We start from the raw sequence: 16485 nt of genomic DNA on the forward strand, positions 1-16485 counted from the left end.
ACCCTCGTTGTCGTTGAACTACCTCCCCACTGCCTCTGCCTCTTAATCTTTAATAGCATAAAGACTTCACGTGGCATAAAGGCATCATTGTCCTCAAGGACACATACTACGATGCCTTTCCTTGTCATATCCTATGAGAAGTCGACATTAATATCAAGAATGGGACCTCTCCTTGAGCATGCTGATAAGAAATTAGAAATTATCGCGAGTTCAACAAGCTCAAAGCGATAATTGAATGTGTGCGTGTTCCTTTCTTGCCCTCAATTTTTCTTCGCTGTGTAAGCTCCAAGCATAATGAAAAAATAGCTATATTTGGAATCTCAATGGCTTCACTTCACTAAAAAATGAAATTCATTATCTCAACCGTCTCACACAGTCTGTCTCAAAAAATTATAATTAAATGACGATGACATTAAGGAGGAGTTATTTTGTGCCCTGGGCACGTTTTGTTCATTTGCTAGCTGGTGGTTTTAAAAAATTGAACTATCCAAATTAATAATAAATTTTATTTAAAGCATCTTCATATTCATGTTTTGCAAAGAGTAGAACACCATACAAATATACAATTCTTATTCATGTGGAATACTTGCATCTTCATATTCATGTTTGTGCCATGGTGCATTACTCACTGAAACTTCAGAAATTTACAAGTACTCGCACGTCAAACAAAACGCTTTGCATTTGAAACAAATTGTCGAACACCTAGTACAACGTTCACAAGAGAACCTTGAGAATGAAAAGCTTTAAGTCGTTTACTTGCTTGCCTTCCTTCCAGTAACATTGGAGACGAGGTCGCTAATGAACTTGACTGACTTGGTCACTGGCGAATTCGCGGCCATGAGATTGTACAGTACGTTCTCCACCTCGACAATGGACGGCCTTTTCTTGAAGCTAGTAACCGTCTTCAACTCCTCTCCCTCCTGTTCCACCATGATCACCCATTCCTCTCCACTCACCACCCCATCCCTCGCGCACTTCAGCACCACTCCCCTCCTCCTGCTGAGCACCCCTCTCACCTCCAACCCCATGAACGAGTACACCACGTCGAAGGAGTTGACAAAACCCGCAATCTCCCTCTCGAAGTCCTTCTCCTCCTCAAATCCCCAACCGGGGTTGAAGAGCACTAGCGGCTTTGGGTACAAAGCGTTGGCCGCAGTCCTCATCTCACGCAGCTGCGACACCTCCGGAGACAGGAAGACGGCCAAGTCAGCGGAGGTGAACGAGTGAGAACCGACCGAGTCCCAATCCGAGTGGTCGACCGAGCCAAAGGCCTGACGAGCTGACTCGGCAGCCTCGGGCGACGGCCACAGGAGCAGCGCCCTGGGCTTGCCGCCCTGCTTCTTCTTTTGGAGGGGAAGGTCGGAGAAGACGTCGAGGGCGAGGGGGACGAGGGAAGAGGGAGAGGAGTCGACGACGGGGATCTCGACGCGGTACCGTGGCTGCCTGGGCTTCTTGAGCTTGCGGGTGGGGAGCGAGGGCGAGTTATTAAGGTGCTTCTGCAGGACGGAGGAGAGGCAGAGCTTGGCCTGGGAGACGGCTTCTTCTCGCGAAGCAGGGGGATTGCAGTTGGAACGGGTGGTGGAAGAGTGGAGGTCGCGATGAGCTGAAGAAGCGGAGCAGAGTAGGAGCGGTCGTGGAGAAGAGGCACCGGTGGCCTTGAGAGAAGCGGGAACCTGGCTGCGGAAGGCACGAGGGAGAGACGGTGATGGGGTCTGTGAAGAGAGGAGCTTGAGGAGGAGACTGGAGTTGGAAGCGGCCATTTTTCATCGCTGTTTGATTTGGGGGAAGGACATTGAGCTATTGGGATAATGATGACGCCGTCGCTGAGCTCAGTCTGCAATCAAATTTAGATCTGCAAAAAATCAATTTTGCAAATGATTTCTTCCGTTCGCAAATTTGTAAATATAGCGTTAATTTTCAATTTTTAATTTTAAAAACACACTAAAGTTTAACTAATGTCTGTAAAGAAAATCTGTAAATATCCTTTAAAATTTTTCTTATTTTGTTTATTTCAGATTGTGTATCTGAAATCGTCTAATTGAAGTGTAACAATCCTGTTGACTATTCGTGGCCGGCCCATGTGGCCTAATTTGAGAGTTAGGCCCAAAAAGAGAGTCGTGAAGGTCTTCGGGCGTCTAATGGTGCCCTAGCCAGGGGCGGGAGACGCGATGCGGTGACTATGGCCACCGGAAAAAGGGCAGCGGGACGAGAGAACCCGAATGGAAGGCGGTGGGAGGACCTCAGCCCGGAGTTACTGGTGACGATCTTTCAAAGGTTAGGGGTGGCCGATCTCATCGCCGGCGTCCCCTTCGTGTGCTCTTCTTGGCGCGCTGCTACGCTCGATCCCCTCTGCTGGCTGGAGCTCGACTTTCGCGAGTGGATCCGTATCTTCCAACAAATTGGTGTCTCTCCGTCCTGTGATCTCAGATCTGTCTTCAGCCACATCCTCCGATTTGCTGTCGCTCGCAGCCGTCATCTCCTTAAATGTATATATTTCCCTTCCTTCGTCTTCGACGAGGATTTATTCAATGTCGCCACAAGGTGATTTCTTTTTGTTCTTTTTCTATGTTTCTGTCAAAAACTATGTCCAATTACATTTTTTCTGGTTTACCCTTCGGATTTTGGTATCAACAACTTGAAACAGGATTTTGTGCTATTTCACAAATATCGATCGGGCTTCAGGAACGAAGGAAATAATATTATCCGTAGTATAACCTTTAAATTTTTGGAGTTTCAGTTGTCCAAGATTGGAATATTTCGACTTTCCAAACGGTGATTCAGCAATGGAGGCTGAATTATTCTGCAACTCTATCACCCGACTCAAGTTCCTAAGAGGCATGAAGGTGAACGAGCGCTTCATAGAGTTTGATGTGCTGCAACATGTTAATCAGTGCTGCGTTCACTTGACAGACCTGGGAGTCTTTTCTCATGGCATGGATGCTCGCATGGCGTCCATTATTTGCGAGTCGCTTCCATCTATTCGCAAGCTTGAGATTACAGATCCTGCGATCTCCTCACAAGCAATCATTGTGTTTCTAGATGGATTGAAGGAACTCGAGCATTTTGATATTTCTGGATATAAGAATTCTCCGATCACTGATGTGATTCTTAAGAAGGCTTCACGTCTCAAAATTTTCATATGGAACTCAGGAATTGAGTTGGGTGAATTTATTGACTGCAGTTTTTGTGGTTCAAATATAGTTTCGGAGGAATCCTGCAGGACTTCCAAATCAACATTTCAGAGTGTCGAACACGTGAGTTGCTGGCAATGCAAGTCCCTGTTTGAGTTCCATGAATTGGTGGATCTTCCTGAAAAGCACTGCTCAGCTCAGAAATCTTGCAAATGTTTGGATCTTCTGGATTGCAGAGAGCACTACTCGCCGCATAAACCCTGCATGTGCATGCTTAAAGAAAAGGTGATGGAGTGGCTGACAGGAGATAAAGACCCTTCTTGATTACAGATATAACTACAAGAAACTATGCATCTGATTGCTTTACATGGTGAAATTCTGGTATTCTCACTTTAGTCTTTTGTTGTGTATATATGTGGCTATGAAGTCACATGTTTTGGCAATAATCATTTTATTTGATGTCTTATTAACATGCCAATACTTCAGTTTTGGTGTGTATCTAGCTTTGTCAAATTAAATAAGCTTTACCTATATGATGCCTTGCTATTTTGCCTAGGTTTAATTACTTGTGATTGTTTGAGGATGGTTGCTGATTAGGATCCTAATAACTAAGTATGTCTAATATTCCCCTTCAAGTTAAAGCATAGACTAGCTATGCCCAACTTGCTACATGAATTAGAAAAAATAGACTCAGGTATGAGTATAATGAAATAAAAACAGATAATAGAGTACGCTACTAGCGTTGCTTTTTTACCATAAATCAGCACGAGATTAGAGATTATAGAAAATGCGAAGGAGATCATGCGAGAAGGATCGCTGCACATCAGAGGAAATCATGTAGGAGAAAAACCACACATTGGACGTTAAGTCATGGTCGGTGTTCATTGGAGTCGCGGAACATGGGTGAATTTACACTGACGAGAATGGTAGGCCCTCGATTTGGGTGCTATGGTGTTATGGAGGATGATCTCAACGAAGATTCTGGCGTTGATTGTAGCAAATGCGGCGGCGTGGCTTGACATCAGAGGTGGAGAATACTTGGGCGTGGGTGAAGGTGTTGCTTGCTAGTGCGTGGAAGACACATGTCGCCGTTCCATGGGAATGCGTTGCTTGCGGGTGCCCAAGGACACACGACTGCTTGCAGGTAAGGTTGATGGCTTTTTAATGCTAGCCAGGAGGCTAGGTTCACTCAATAGTCCCTACGCTTCCTTTTTATAATCTCCGCTTCTTCTGTGGCCCGACTCTTGAATCCACTCCGAACCTCTAGTTCCATAAAGAAGTTGCCTCTTTTGGTTGGAGATTGCACCTTCCCAACTATTTCAACCTAATTGGCTCTCAAAGGTACTACCCTTCTGATCTAGGTCACTTAAGACGATTGAGTTCAACTTAGTGGGTATCAAATTAAGTAATCAAAATTTTCAATGGTTATCTGAGATTTCTTAGTTCTAGAATGATTATATTTGGCCCATCTATGTTTGTTGAATTCTCTTTCTACTTTTCTCCGGGATATAGACCATTTATCTTGCCCCTTCATTGCTTATACAGAAAAAAGGAATCTTGATTTCAAATATTCAGGGTACAGATTTGTTGTTCTGCAAATTTTAATCAGCATTATGGTAGATTTTGATGTTTCATATTGGTGATGTTAAAAAAAACATTTTACTTTTGTAAAATAAATTGGTCCGATAAAGTGAACTACTGCATATTCAAATTTTAAGCTTGAAATTTTTTTATTATTTTGTTCCCATTTTTCTAGCTAGCCTAGTAAGCCTTACACTGATTCTTAGGAGGCTCGAATATTCAAAGGAATATTGTTTTTTTCATTCATTCAATCATCAATGAAGAATTTGCATTGGAATACCCTCTTCAATACAAGTCACCAGTCCCGTTCTGTGTCAATTTCTAATTAATTGAATTTGTTGCTCAAAACAATTGGACAAATGCTTCTTCCGCTTAGTAAATCTCAGAACAGTCTTGTATTCATTCTATAGGATGAAGATGAAGTGAATATATTATACTAAGAATTATTGTTCAACCACATTTTGTTTATTGTCGTTATGGAGCATATCCATTTCAGAGAGTTGATTTATGACCAGATGAATGGATATAACATAGGATTAAGTAACTCGATAGCTAACTCCATAACTACCAGTTGAGTTTAAAATACCTCTTTTTCATATGATTTTCTTTCGCTTTGTTATTAATTAGATGTTTTTTTGGTCATATGATAATTAAATGTTTGTGAACAATATATTGATCTCAACAAAAATTGAGTATGAATATGATATGGGCTGATAGGGTGTTTATTTCTAGCGTGTATCAGTGTATGGCAGTCTGTTTTGCCTACTTTCATCTTAGTGTTACAATTTTTTTGTAATACATCATCTTTGTTCTCTGTGCTTTGGTTAAGGCTTGCCTCCTATTGTTTGCTTTGTTTTGTGGTTTTCTTTTGTTAGAGAAAGTAGTGTTAATGAAATTGTGCAAGAAATTATACTATGCTTCAGCCCGTTAACAATTAGAATTTATTCCATCCACCTATTTGGTTTCTTTCAATCTTATCTGTTATCAGTATGAAATACCTGGTAAACAATATTTGCTTAAAGAATGTGGTTGTTTGCCAGGAGAGATGTGTGCTTCCTGTATAAGGTTGCCATTTGGTCGTAAGGTTAGCATGCTAATTTTCAGTATCGGCGTTCCTGCATCAGTAGTTCGTATTACCTTAAGTCAACCATTTTCTATCCGCATAAGTACATGCTTTTCACCTTGTTGAGGAATTCTGGGAATTTTACATTTGTGAAAGCTATTTCAATACTCGATAGTTTGCTATACATGCTTACATCCTTTCATGTTAGATTGGTTAGGAAGGTAGCTGGATAGTCTGCCAAACTGTTATTGGAGATCAACTTTTCATTTATTGTGATTCATATTTTGTTTTGGTTTGTTTTTATTTCGTGGGGAAAAAAAGGAAAGAAATATTGTCGGCTATAGGAGAATAAGAGATTTTTGGGGTAGTATTTGGTATTGCTTTGTTATAAATGGTCTTTGCTGAACTTGTCAGATCAAGAAGCTTAATCAGATATAATTGACTGCAGATAACTAATGATCATTTAGCTGTTGACCTTCTGAATTGTGCATGATGATAGACATGTTCTGTAAATAACTCTTTTTTCTTTCCAAATTCATTATGTCCATTGCATCATCACTTGCAAGAAATGTGAGTTATTGCCGAGGCTGAGGTCTGCCACTTCTGTGTTATTATCAAGGAGATAACACCGGCCGGCAGTATTTTTATTCAGAGGCTACCTGGCATGGGCCTCTCTCCTTTCCCACCTGCACGTGCGTTACCATCGTCCCAAGGAGGTGTGGTTGGTCAATGCAGACATCGTGGCGTGGCTGCCACCTGTTTGGTCGGGAGTAAGAAGAAAATATTTCGCACAATGAAGCCCAGGGAAGCTTATTCAATTCTATATAGTCCTACTTTATTATGCTATTGCATTGTCTTTTTGCACACCTCGTCGGTACATGGCTTGGAACATTGTATTCTGTTCGCTTCCATTAATTTACTGGGGAGTAGGCCATTTGGCTATCTGCATATTTGCTACGTGGGCTTTGTTTTTAAAGGCAAATCTTATGAAGGGGACTCTACAAGATTTCCCAGGGAGGACCTCTGGGTGCTACATGACTTTAACGTTGTGTAGCATTTTGAATGGGTTGACTTATAAGCATTGTTATATACTGATATACAGGAATTCATTTTGTTGGATGTTTCATAGTCCAGTTGACTATCTACATTAATGACCATAACTTATGTTGGTCTGCATAGGCTTTCTGTTTGTAGCCTGTGTCCGCTGCCGGTTCTGTTTTTGGTTGACAACAAAATGTGAGCAAGGGCTGAACGACCCATGTCTTGTCTGCTTATATATAATTCAGGGATCTTTATTTCTTTCTACCTTTTCAAAGTTTTAAGAGATGAAGTACTACATCAGGATTCGGGTTACATGCGACTACTATTAATCTATTGATCTTTAAAAAAAAAGAAAAATGGTTGAATTAATTCGTTGTGCCTGGGTAATTTTCATAGGTTGCTGCATATAATTGAAACAGCTTTACGATAAGCGCCACGGAATCCCATGGTCCTTTTCTTGACTGTGTTTTGCTTTTCTTATTGTTTGTTTTGTATGCTTCTCCTAGCCAAATGGTATTCTTATCTTTAGACCTTGAAGTAACAAACTAGCTATCTATTCTTTATTTTATCAGTTTAGAATCTCTGATCTCCTATGGTGGCTTTCATCTTTTCAGATATGGTTTAAATCTTGGACGAAAGCAAACTGAGTAGCATAGCAAGGCAGACAAAGCAGCTGCCAGACCTTGTGCGGTGGGTATCAAACAATCTGAATATTGCAGGTACAGACAACAATAAGGATTAGTATTAGAATGCTTAATTATATTGAGAGAACGAGTCACATTTTCACCTCTTTAAAGAGCCACTGACATGTTAAGAATTTAACAACAATTCCACATGCACAGATGCCTTGTCGACCCATACAATAAATACAGATGGATAAACATACTGTGGCTCTTATATGTCTATCTTCCGAATGAGTGATACATCTCTTTGTACTGAAGTAATTATAATAAGAAAGGCTTTTAGCGTTGAACAAATTAAGTAGGGAAGTAGCTACCTAGCCAAACATGCATGCATATATCTACCCACTGGCTAAAATCACCAAAACCATGTGTTCTTGTCCGTGTCAGAGGTATAATTTTAGGCAGTGGTGCATCGAGCTCTCTTTGCCGGCCAAAAGTGAATAGGCAGAGGTCGAATCAATAAATCCTCTGCTAGCTGACGCTGATCATACTTGTATCCCGATATCATCTGTTTCATGGTTTCGCTAGAATCTAATCTGGTTGAAAAAGTGAAAGACAACAGAGAATGTGATTACTTAATTATACCCAAAAAAAAAAAAGTTAAGATGAACAGCGAGCTAGGTACCTCGCTAGCTCTGTAACTACATTGACAAGTACACGGTGCGACTAAATGAAAGCATCCAAAAGAAAGATGTAAATTATGTAACTCAGCAAAATCATCTCGCCGATTAATTGAGTCGCGCGCGGAGGCAGTATCAGTCAATTAATTATGAACTTAATTTGCAGCATCGAGGAGCTTGCTCCACTTCTTGTTGCCCGGCGCCCACTTGGGGCACTTGGGGCTGAAGAAGTTGGAACGCGCCCGCGCGTCCAGAAGCTCCACCACTGGCCCCGCCCGTACGCACCTCGGTGCCTTGTACTGGTTGATGGACGCTCCCTGGCTCAGTGCGAAGTCCATCATCTTGTCGAAGGTACCCTCCTCCACCACCCGGATCTCCAGCGGTCCGATCGACCTGTCGCACACCCGCCCCTGCCGGTACACGCTGTTCAGCCTCTCCTCCACCGCTAGGCAGCAGTCCTCGAACACCGAAGCCGGCACCGTCGTAGTCCCCGGTCCCTCCCGCAACTCCCAGTAAAGCACGTAGTGCCCCGGGATGCTGCGCGTGTCCGCGTAGCTCGTGTACTCCACTAGCGACGCCCCGAACGGCTCCAGGTGGCTCACCGCGGCGCTCACCGCCGCGTGCAGCTCCACCTCGTCCGTCTTGTCCGAGTCGATACTCAGCGCCACGTTCTTCCGCCGTATGAACTTGAACTGCGGCGCCTTGTTCTTGAACCCCGTCACCCTCAGAACGTCGCCCACGCGGTAACGATACAAACCTGCACCATTAATTATTATGTTCTTAACTTTTTGTTTGTTTAATTTGTAATTAGTGGCCGAATGATGAATCGACGACTTGCCAGCGAAAGTGGTGACGACGAGCTCGTATTCTTGCCCGAGCTTGACATCGACCAAGTCGACCAAATCTCGGTGATCAAAGTCGGTACTTTTGCAGCAGCTGGCGCTTGGAATGGGGAGGAATTCGAAGTAGGCCATGGTGGGGATCAAGGTGTAGGCAACGTCATCGGGTTTGCTCAAAGGCTGCAGATTGAGGCCGAAGTAGCACTCGGAGGAGGCGTACATGGTGCACGTCAGCGGCAGGCCGTCGCTGTAGAAGTCGAGCGTGGGGATGTACTGCGCCATGGCGCCGGTGACGATGACGTCCACGTACTTGGTGTTTGGCCACAACCTTGGAATGATGCCCTGCCAGGACTTCCTGCTGCACTCCGCCTCGATCAAGTCAGCCAACTCCGCGTCAGGGCGCAGCACGCGTCCCACGCCTTCTCGCACCGCCCGGTCCGTGATCTCGTGGTCGAGTTCACCGGTGCGGATGTCGCGGCAGAGCTGCGACCAGTGCTTTTCGAGGAAGCGGATGGCGCGGATGAACCCGGAGGCGAAGACGGCGCCGACGCGGAGGACGTCGGATCTGTGGAGGAGGCCGCAGAGGAGTTGGGCGTACATGCTCTGGTAGGAGTCCTGGCAGAGGATGGCCTCGTTGGGGCTGGTGTACAAGTTGTACGGATCGGCGGGGCGATTGAGGAAGTGACGGCTCTTGTAGTAGCTTGTTAGAACGGGGCGTGCGACGAGGCCGCCGGGAGTGCGCGCCTCCGACTTCACGAACAGCAGGTACATTCCCCTGCCCTTGTCGAGGCCCCGCACGAATTGACTCATCACCGGCATTAGTAGGCTATATAGAAGCGACCGCCGGTCCAGCTCTTCCTCTATCGTCGGCATCAACTTCCGCTCTCCGCCGGATGTTCCCGAGCTATACGTAGCACAGAGTAAATTAGTTTCCGGCTGATTGACTTCAATTCAATTTTACCGTCAATGATTAAGCATATTAATTATGCATTGATACCTAGTGAGGAATTCTGAGATTGGATGGCCGCAGAGGATGTGGGAGGTATCTCCCTGGGCGATGCGGAGAATGTCGGGTTGGATGTCTTCGTAGGTGACGAGCGGGATGAGGCGCTTGAAGGCCTCGGGGTCGGAGGCGAAGCGCCCGGACAGCCCGTGCCGGTGCAAATACTTGGCGGGAGCATTTTGGGTGAGGATCTCGAGGAGGACACGCCGTTGAACTCCGTCTGCGTTTGCTGTCACATCCTCGATGAACTCGAGGGCCTTCCGGTGATCCTCGGGTGCGGCATCGCCTTCTACTCGGGGGAGAGTGACAGGCAGTAGCTTTGGTGCTTCCGGCATGATGAAAAAAGCGAGGGAGAATTTTAATGAGCTGAAAATAGCTGAGAAGGTTTGTGTTGGGTGCGGAGAGCGTGGGACGGCGATGACTGCTATTTATAGACGGCGAGGGCGAGGCCGAAGTAGTTAGATAGAGAAGGAGTATTAACTCACGGCCGATCACTGGTATATAATTTAGCGTATATAGTGTACGTACTCGACAACAAAATCCATAGATCAATTTCTCCAGATTAAAAGGTCAACGGTCAAATTATGAACAGTCAAATGGATCAAAAATAAATTTTGGAGGCCGCTGTAACGATTATATATAGAACAAGAATATCTTAAATAATGTCCCTTTATAGAGTCTCATGTTAATGTATGTGTAGAAATTTTTTTTACCATATGCATGATTCACTTAAAATTCAATCCCATCATTAATTAGAAATAAATGGCTGGAACGAGATATATTTTTCGAGGTTAAAATTAGATGTTACCGTACTGTTAGTTACTAGATATGTCAAGGAATCTAGTGCGTGATTATAGATACAGATCTGCAGTTTATATCTGTATAATGTGAAGGATGGTGTTGGTGTGTGCGAAATGATAAGCAATTAAGCAAAGAAGAAAAAGGCAGGAAGAGAAGAGGAAGCGATATGATTATACACGTCAAAGCGATATATATAAATATGCATAGAGAGAGGGGAGTTGGGAGGCACTTCATGTGCCTCTGTCGCACGAAGAAAAGTAATGTGGCTGTCTCCTTGGAATTTATTGGGTGCGAATGAGGTTCATAACAGACGTCTTTATCTCCTTGCACGAACCAAATTTGGAAACTAATTAAAGCAAGCGTATCGGAGGAGGACGATGAAAAGAAACCATCAGGCCGTTCATAAATATAAATTCCAACAAACAAACAAATTACCAAAAAATTAATATAATTTATCGTAGACATGGTGGCATGTAATTTGTGTGTGGTGATGTGATGTAATTAATGTGTTGCTTCTTGGGAATTAATAAGGTTAACTCAAATCTAGAGAGAGCCTTTAAGATAGACGCAAGGGGTGACACACCTCTATATTGGAAGTTAATTAGGGGCAAGGCCTAACGAAGTATTATGTGAACTAAGTTAATATTTTGCCAATATATAAACCTACTATTCTGCAAATTTAACCAGACCAGAAGTCAACGAAGATAGATTGCACTGGTCGATCGTAATTTTGAGTTATTATTATTATTACTTCTTCTGTTCCTGTAATATTTTAGAATAATTAAGATGTTCGAATTGGTGGCTAGCTGGGGCCTGAGTGCATGCCTCGAGGCTCAAATTATTTGAGCCCGATCGACGACATGTATGCACTGGAATCATGGCAGGATTGACAAGAAATAAGAGAAGTGACTTAAAGCGAGGTACTTTATGACTCCCCTAGCTTGCATGGATGCTATGAGCCACACACGCAGAGTTCAAGTTGCAAGGATAAAATTAAAAGGTGAATGGAGTAGTACTGGTCATTTGTTACTTGTAGTGGAGCAAAAAGGTTGGTGGAAATCCCTGCGCAATCTTTTCTTTTTCCTACGTGCAATTATCTAAACAGGGGGCCGGGAAATATTAAATCAAAGGTTCATATTCCAAAATGTTTAAACCTCTCTCTACCTCGTTTTTTATGGACAAAAATTAAGAAAGAAGTATTTTTTTTCTTTCTTTCAAAAATAATAATATATATATATGTCAGTGTCTCTCTGTCACCAAATGATTTGATTCTTTTGGATGAAATCGTTGGTAATGGATGGATGGATGCATGTGGCCTCCACTCTGCTTTTGCCTTGCATTTTCCTTTTTCTTCCTGACACCATCAGATCACAGTCACTCCTCTCGTTCACTGTCATGCGCCATCGTTCATTGTCTCCGACGTCCATCGCCACGCGGGGACCAACTCCTTGTCCCATCATCATCTCGCTTCCTCTCCAATTTCCAATTAAGACGTGTTTCCTCATTCATAAATCCATGAATTAATTTGCTCCGGGCAATGGCTGTCAACTTAAAAGCTGCTGCTCGATCGACCTAGCCGGCCGGATACATATATACCAATTAAGTCCAAGGGAAGGCAGATCAAATTAATTAAGTACGATATGTGTCCCAATCGCAGATTAATAGTAATCTTAGCAATCTGGGGACGTGATCAAGAATTACAGCTTTTAGAGGTGATGGAGCATATGGAGAAAGGACTCGATGGAGGACGGCAACGAACTTTTACACGATGCTTCTTTGCATCATTTGCAGATAGATAGCTTCGCGATGTGAGCAGAGCCACATCTCCCACTCGGTTTAAAGGTAGGGGAATAGGATCAGATGCTATGCCTATGCTGGCTGGTTATCCATATGTCATTCCAGGATGATGCATGATTTCTCTCTTTCGAGTACATTATCATAAACATTTTAAAATGTATTATGTACAGATGAATAAAAAATAATATCTAAAAACAACAAGAATACACAAGAATTATGTACTTTAATCCAATTTGAAGCGAGTGGAAACGTGTGTCGTATCGTGTGGCACACAGACAGATGAAAAACACACACGTACAAGAGACTGTTCATCCGTACGGCGGCCGTGCCCACTCAACTGCCGGTTTGGCCACGCTGCTACATAAAAAATTAAAGCCTGTGCATGGATTTGCCACACGTACGGTAATTAATGGCAAGGTAATTAATTAAAAGGGTTATAATTAATTAAGCGGAGAATTTAATTACTTATGGAATAAATGATTTACGAATCATTAATTCCCCGGGCCTCATAAATTTGAGAAGGTACTAGCTATTTGCAATGCAAGTCAGTAACTCTGGTTAGGTGCATATGATTATTGATTGAATTCTTCCTAATTAAAAGAATGTCTGAGAATTAAGCGAGCGATTGCAAGGACAAGACAAGATGAATATGCCGATTGAGAGGGCTAACTAGATATTTTGCTTCAGAATTATTTTTTATTCTACATCAATAATTAATATGAAAAACATAATTAATTATTGTACACTACTGTCTTGCTGCTGTTGTAACCAATCAAACTACAAGCCAAACTAAAAACATTTTTTAAAAAATTTGTTGTATTCTCTGTGGATCGACATTCAATATATGATTGCTCCGTATTCGTTTTGTTCAAGAAATTAAGTTCACACAAATAGACATCAAAATGCATGAAGTATATATCTTCCCTTGTTCCGATTTACTATTGCGAGTTGATCGAGAGGTCGGAGTAGTTGGACCACTGGAAAACTGAACTGATACATCTGCATTCCTCTTAGCTTAGCTTGCATAGTATATGTGAATATAAAACGACTAAATAATTAAATGCATGAATCATAGTGTTTGCCCTATGGAAGAAACTGGTCCTTGTACATGATGGCCAAGTTCTGGTGATTGATTTATACCACTCTCTTTACACTCTCCGGAATTCCCGGTGATGTTGTCACGGGGCCGGCTTTTGCACCTTCCTGTCCTCTCTGCATCACCAGCAGTGATTCAACGAACAGAGTCTTTTTTTTCTTTTGTTGTTTGTGAGCCAATTCAAAGAGACCATAATTATGTCTCTAGTAATTCCCCAAGAAGCAAATTGATTTCTAGGATGTTGAAAGCAGGCAGGTGTGTGTATATATATTCTTCCAGGGAATAGTGATATATATGTATCCATTTTGCTGATGACGTTGCAACAGTTTAGAGTTTGGCAACCGTGCGCTTGCAGAGACATGAGAGATTAATTTGTACTTGGCTTGCTCCTGCAATCGTAGCCATCACAGGCCCAAACGTCTACGTGCATGCATGGTCTCCATTAATGGATGTCCCAAGCATTATTTCATTCCCCTGATCACCCCACAGAACACACCGAAGTCTTAACGTTAAAGTGGAGACACTGATCCGGTCTTTCTGGTCCTTGTCAGATCGACCAGGGTCTAATCCACGGAGAGCTCAATCAACATGCATATATACCCTCCCACATGGATGTGATTGCTGGTATAAAGCTAGCAAAAATAAGTAGACGATAATGATGTGGTAAGTCTTGCCAGGCCTGACGTGGCGCAGTCGGTCAATAGAATGCCCATCCTGGCCGATTCAGGGGCCCACGGTCAAGGAAGTCTGGCCCAGTCATAGGCGGCCCCAAAGGTCAACCAAGTGGCTAACGTGGCCAACTGTGGGACCCGTGGTCTCGAGGTGGGTACCCTCGGTTAGGGGAATACGAGAAGTCTGCCGAGCCATCTCCCGGGAATCACATCCCCGGACCCCGGTCCACCCGGCCAGCACCATCTACACCTCGGCCCAAACATTGACTACACTGCCGAGCCATCTCCCGGGAATCACATCCCCGGACCCCGGTCCACCCGGCCAGCACCATCTACACCTCGGCCCAAACATTGACTACACTGCCGAGCCATCTCTCCCGGGATTCACATCCCCGGACCCCGGTCCACCCGGCCAGCACCATCTACACCTCGGCCCAAACATTGACTACACTGCCGAGCCATCTCCCGGGAATCACATCCCCGGGACCCCGGTCCACCCGGCCAGCACCATCTACACCTCGGCCCAAACATTGACTACACTGCCGAGCCATCTCCCGGGAATCACATCCCCGGACCCCGGTCCACCCGGCCTTTCACCCGCAATGTCTGGTTCGCCCGGGCAATGCCCCCTTTCCACACTTGGTCCTGGGTAAACCCGATTGCTGTCGGTCCCAGATGATTTCCCACTCCGATAAACAATCCTGGCTCAAGTTTAATTCACACTACAGACAAAGAAGCGTGTAAACTGATATGCAGGGAACGGGTTACGCTCATGTCTTCGGCATCTTTCTTCCCCGTGGCAATCATCTCCCCTTTTCCGGCTAAACGACAAAAGCCAGGGGTATCGCCACGTCGGAAGACGGTTACAGACAGCTTGCCCTTGTCCCTCAGATGCCATCTTCCTGACACAGATGTCAGATAGTATCAGAAGTTGTCCCCCCGGATACCCTCAAAGTCTGCCACGCTGACAGGTGGAAGGTTCTCTTCACAGGTATATAAGTCCTCTCACAGGTATGAAAGAGGCATCGCATTCTTCTCATACTCACTACTATCTTCTTCGTTTTCACTACTTTCCACCTGAAACCTAACTTGAGCGTCGGAGTGGCCTGCCGGGACTTCCCGGCGCCAGCTAACCCGTTCGTTCTTCAGTGATTTTGCAGGCCTTCTTTCCCGTGGGGCCCTTGACGGTTGAGGTGGCATATTGTTGACCCGTGGGTTGACTGTCGTCGGTTTTTAGCCGGAACATTTTGGCGCCGTCTGTGGGAACTCTGAGCTAGACGACACGATGGTCACCACCAGACGCACCACCGACAACCGCGACCATGGCGGAGAAGGAGACCCCGATACTACTAATCCTGGAGCCCCAATCTTGGGGTCAGGAAGTGATTTGCAAGCCACCATCCAGGCAGTGGTGGAAGCAATGATCGCTCAGGGTCGGATACCATTACCCCCTGCACCCGTAAACAATGCTCCCGCCGGGGCTCATCGACTTTCACCTTTGGAGGAGGTTATACCTCCTCAAGGCTCCTCGAACCGCGGGGGGTGCTCTACCGAGGCCGACTCGCACGGACCCCATGGGAGGGGGAACAGACGGTACGACCCTAAGGGGAAGGCTCCCCTGGCTTCCCCATCAGATCCCCCTATGAAGCTGCATAAGAACCCTTTCTCCAAAGAAATTTTGGAGCAAGGGTTACCCCAGCATTTCAAGATTACGCCTATAGGAGAATACAACGGTTCCTCTGACCCCGAAGATCACCTCGGTAGATTCGAGAATGCGACTCTACTATACCAATATCCGGACGGGGTCAAGTGCCGCGTTTTTCTCAACACTCTGTCCGGATCGGCCCAGCGCTGGTTCAATCACCTGCCGCCTGCTTCCATTCATTCCTTCGATGAGTTCAGGGAAGTATTTCTGCACCAGTTCTCTAGCTTCAAGAGGTACCAGAAAACCCCGCTCACTCTCTTTGCAATGAAGCAGTTACCCAAGGAGACCTTGAGGGATTATCTCCATCGCTTCAATAAAGAAGCCTTGGAACAACCCTCCACCTCTTCTGATGTCCTCATTAGTGCCTTAATCCAAGGCCTACGAGATGGAGATTTCTTCCGATCGTTAGTGAAGAAGCCTCCCCCCAGCTTTCCCAAACTTCTGGAACGTGCCG

The 16485-nt window shown here is 44.6% G+C and overlaps 3 protein-coding genes across 4 annotated transcripts; 1 reads left to right on the plus strand and 2 right to left on the minus strand.

Annotated features, from left to right (window-relative positions):
- Window positions 1–545: 545 nt before the first annotated feature.
- LOC141845817 (uncharacterized) lies at window positions 546–1811 on the minus strand. Its single transcript, XM_074733850.1, has one exon. The coding sequence runs from the start codon at window positions 1758–1760 to the stop codon at window positions 753–755; it is 1008 nt and encodes a 335-aa protein (XP_074589951.1). The 5' UTR covers window positions 1761–1811; the 3' UTR covers window positions 546–752.
- Window positions 1812–2134: 323 nt separating this feature from the next.
- Window positions 2135–7760, plus strand: LOC141845633 (F-box/LRR-repeat protein At3g48880-like). 2 transcript variants are annotated; one of them, XM_074733756.1, is made up of 3 exons: window positions 2135–2541; window positions 2738–3501; window positions 6395–7760. In XM_074733756.1, exons 1-2 carry the CDS (start codon window positions 2180–2182, stop codon window positions 3453–3455), a joined length of 1080 nt encoding a protein of 359 aa, XP_074589857.1. In that variant the 5' UTR covers window positions 2135–2179; the 3' UTR covers window positions 3456–3501; window positions 6395–7760. The 2 variants fall into 2 exon arrangements, with proteins under 2 accessions (XP_074589857.1, XP_074589822.1); XM_074733721.1 differs by lacking the exon at window positions 6395–7760 and having other exon boundaries at window positions 2738–3662.
- Window positions 7761–8123: 363 nt separating this feature from the next.
- On the minus strand, window positions 8124–10343 carry LOC141846000 (putative indole-3-acetic acid-amido synthetase GH3.1). The gene is made up of 3 exons (XM_074734016.1): window positions 9956–10343; window positions 8958–9862; window positions 8124–8876 (listed from the first exon to the last, which is right to left on the minus strand). The coding sequence occupies exons 1-3, from the start codon at window positions 10294–10296 to the stop codon at window positions 8275–8277; spliced, it is 1848 nt and encodes a 615-aa protein (XP_074590117.1). The 5' UTR covers window positions 10297–10343; the 3' UTR covers window positions 8124–8274.
- Window positions 10344–16485: the final 6142 nt, after the last annotated feature.

The sequence above is a fragment of the Curcuma longa genome, chromosome 1 (assembly GCF_044706935.1).
Source record: "Curcuma longa cultivar G26 ecotype Majalengka, Jawa Barat chromosome 1, ITB_CL_G26_1.1, whole genome shotgun sequence".
NCBI classification, from domain to species: Eukaryota; Viridiplantae; Streptophyta; class Magnoliopsida; order Zingiberales; family Zingiberaceae; genus Curcuma; species Curcuma longa.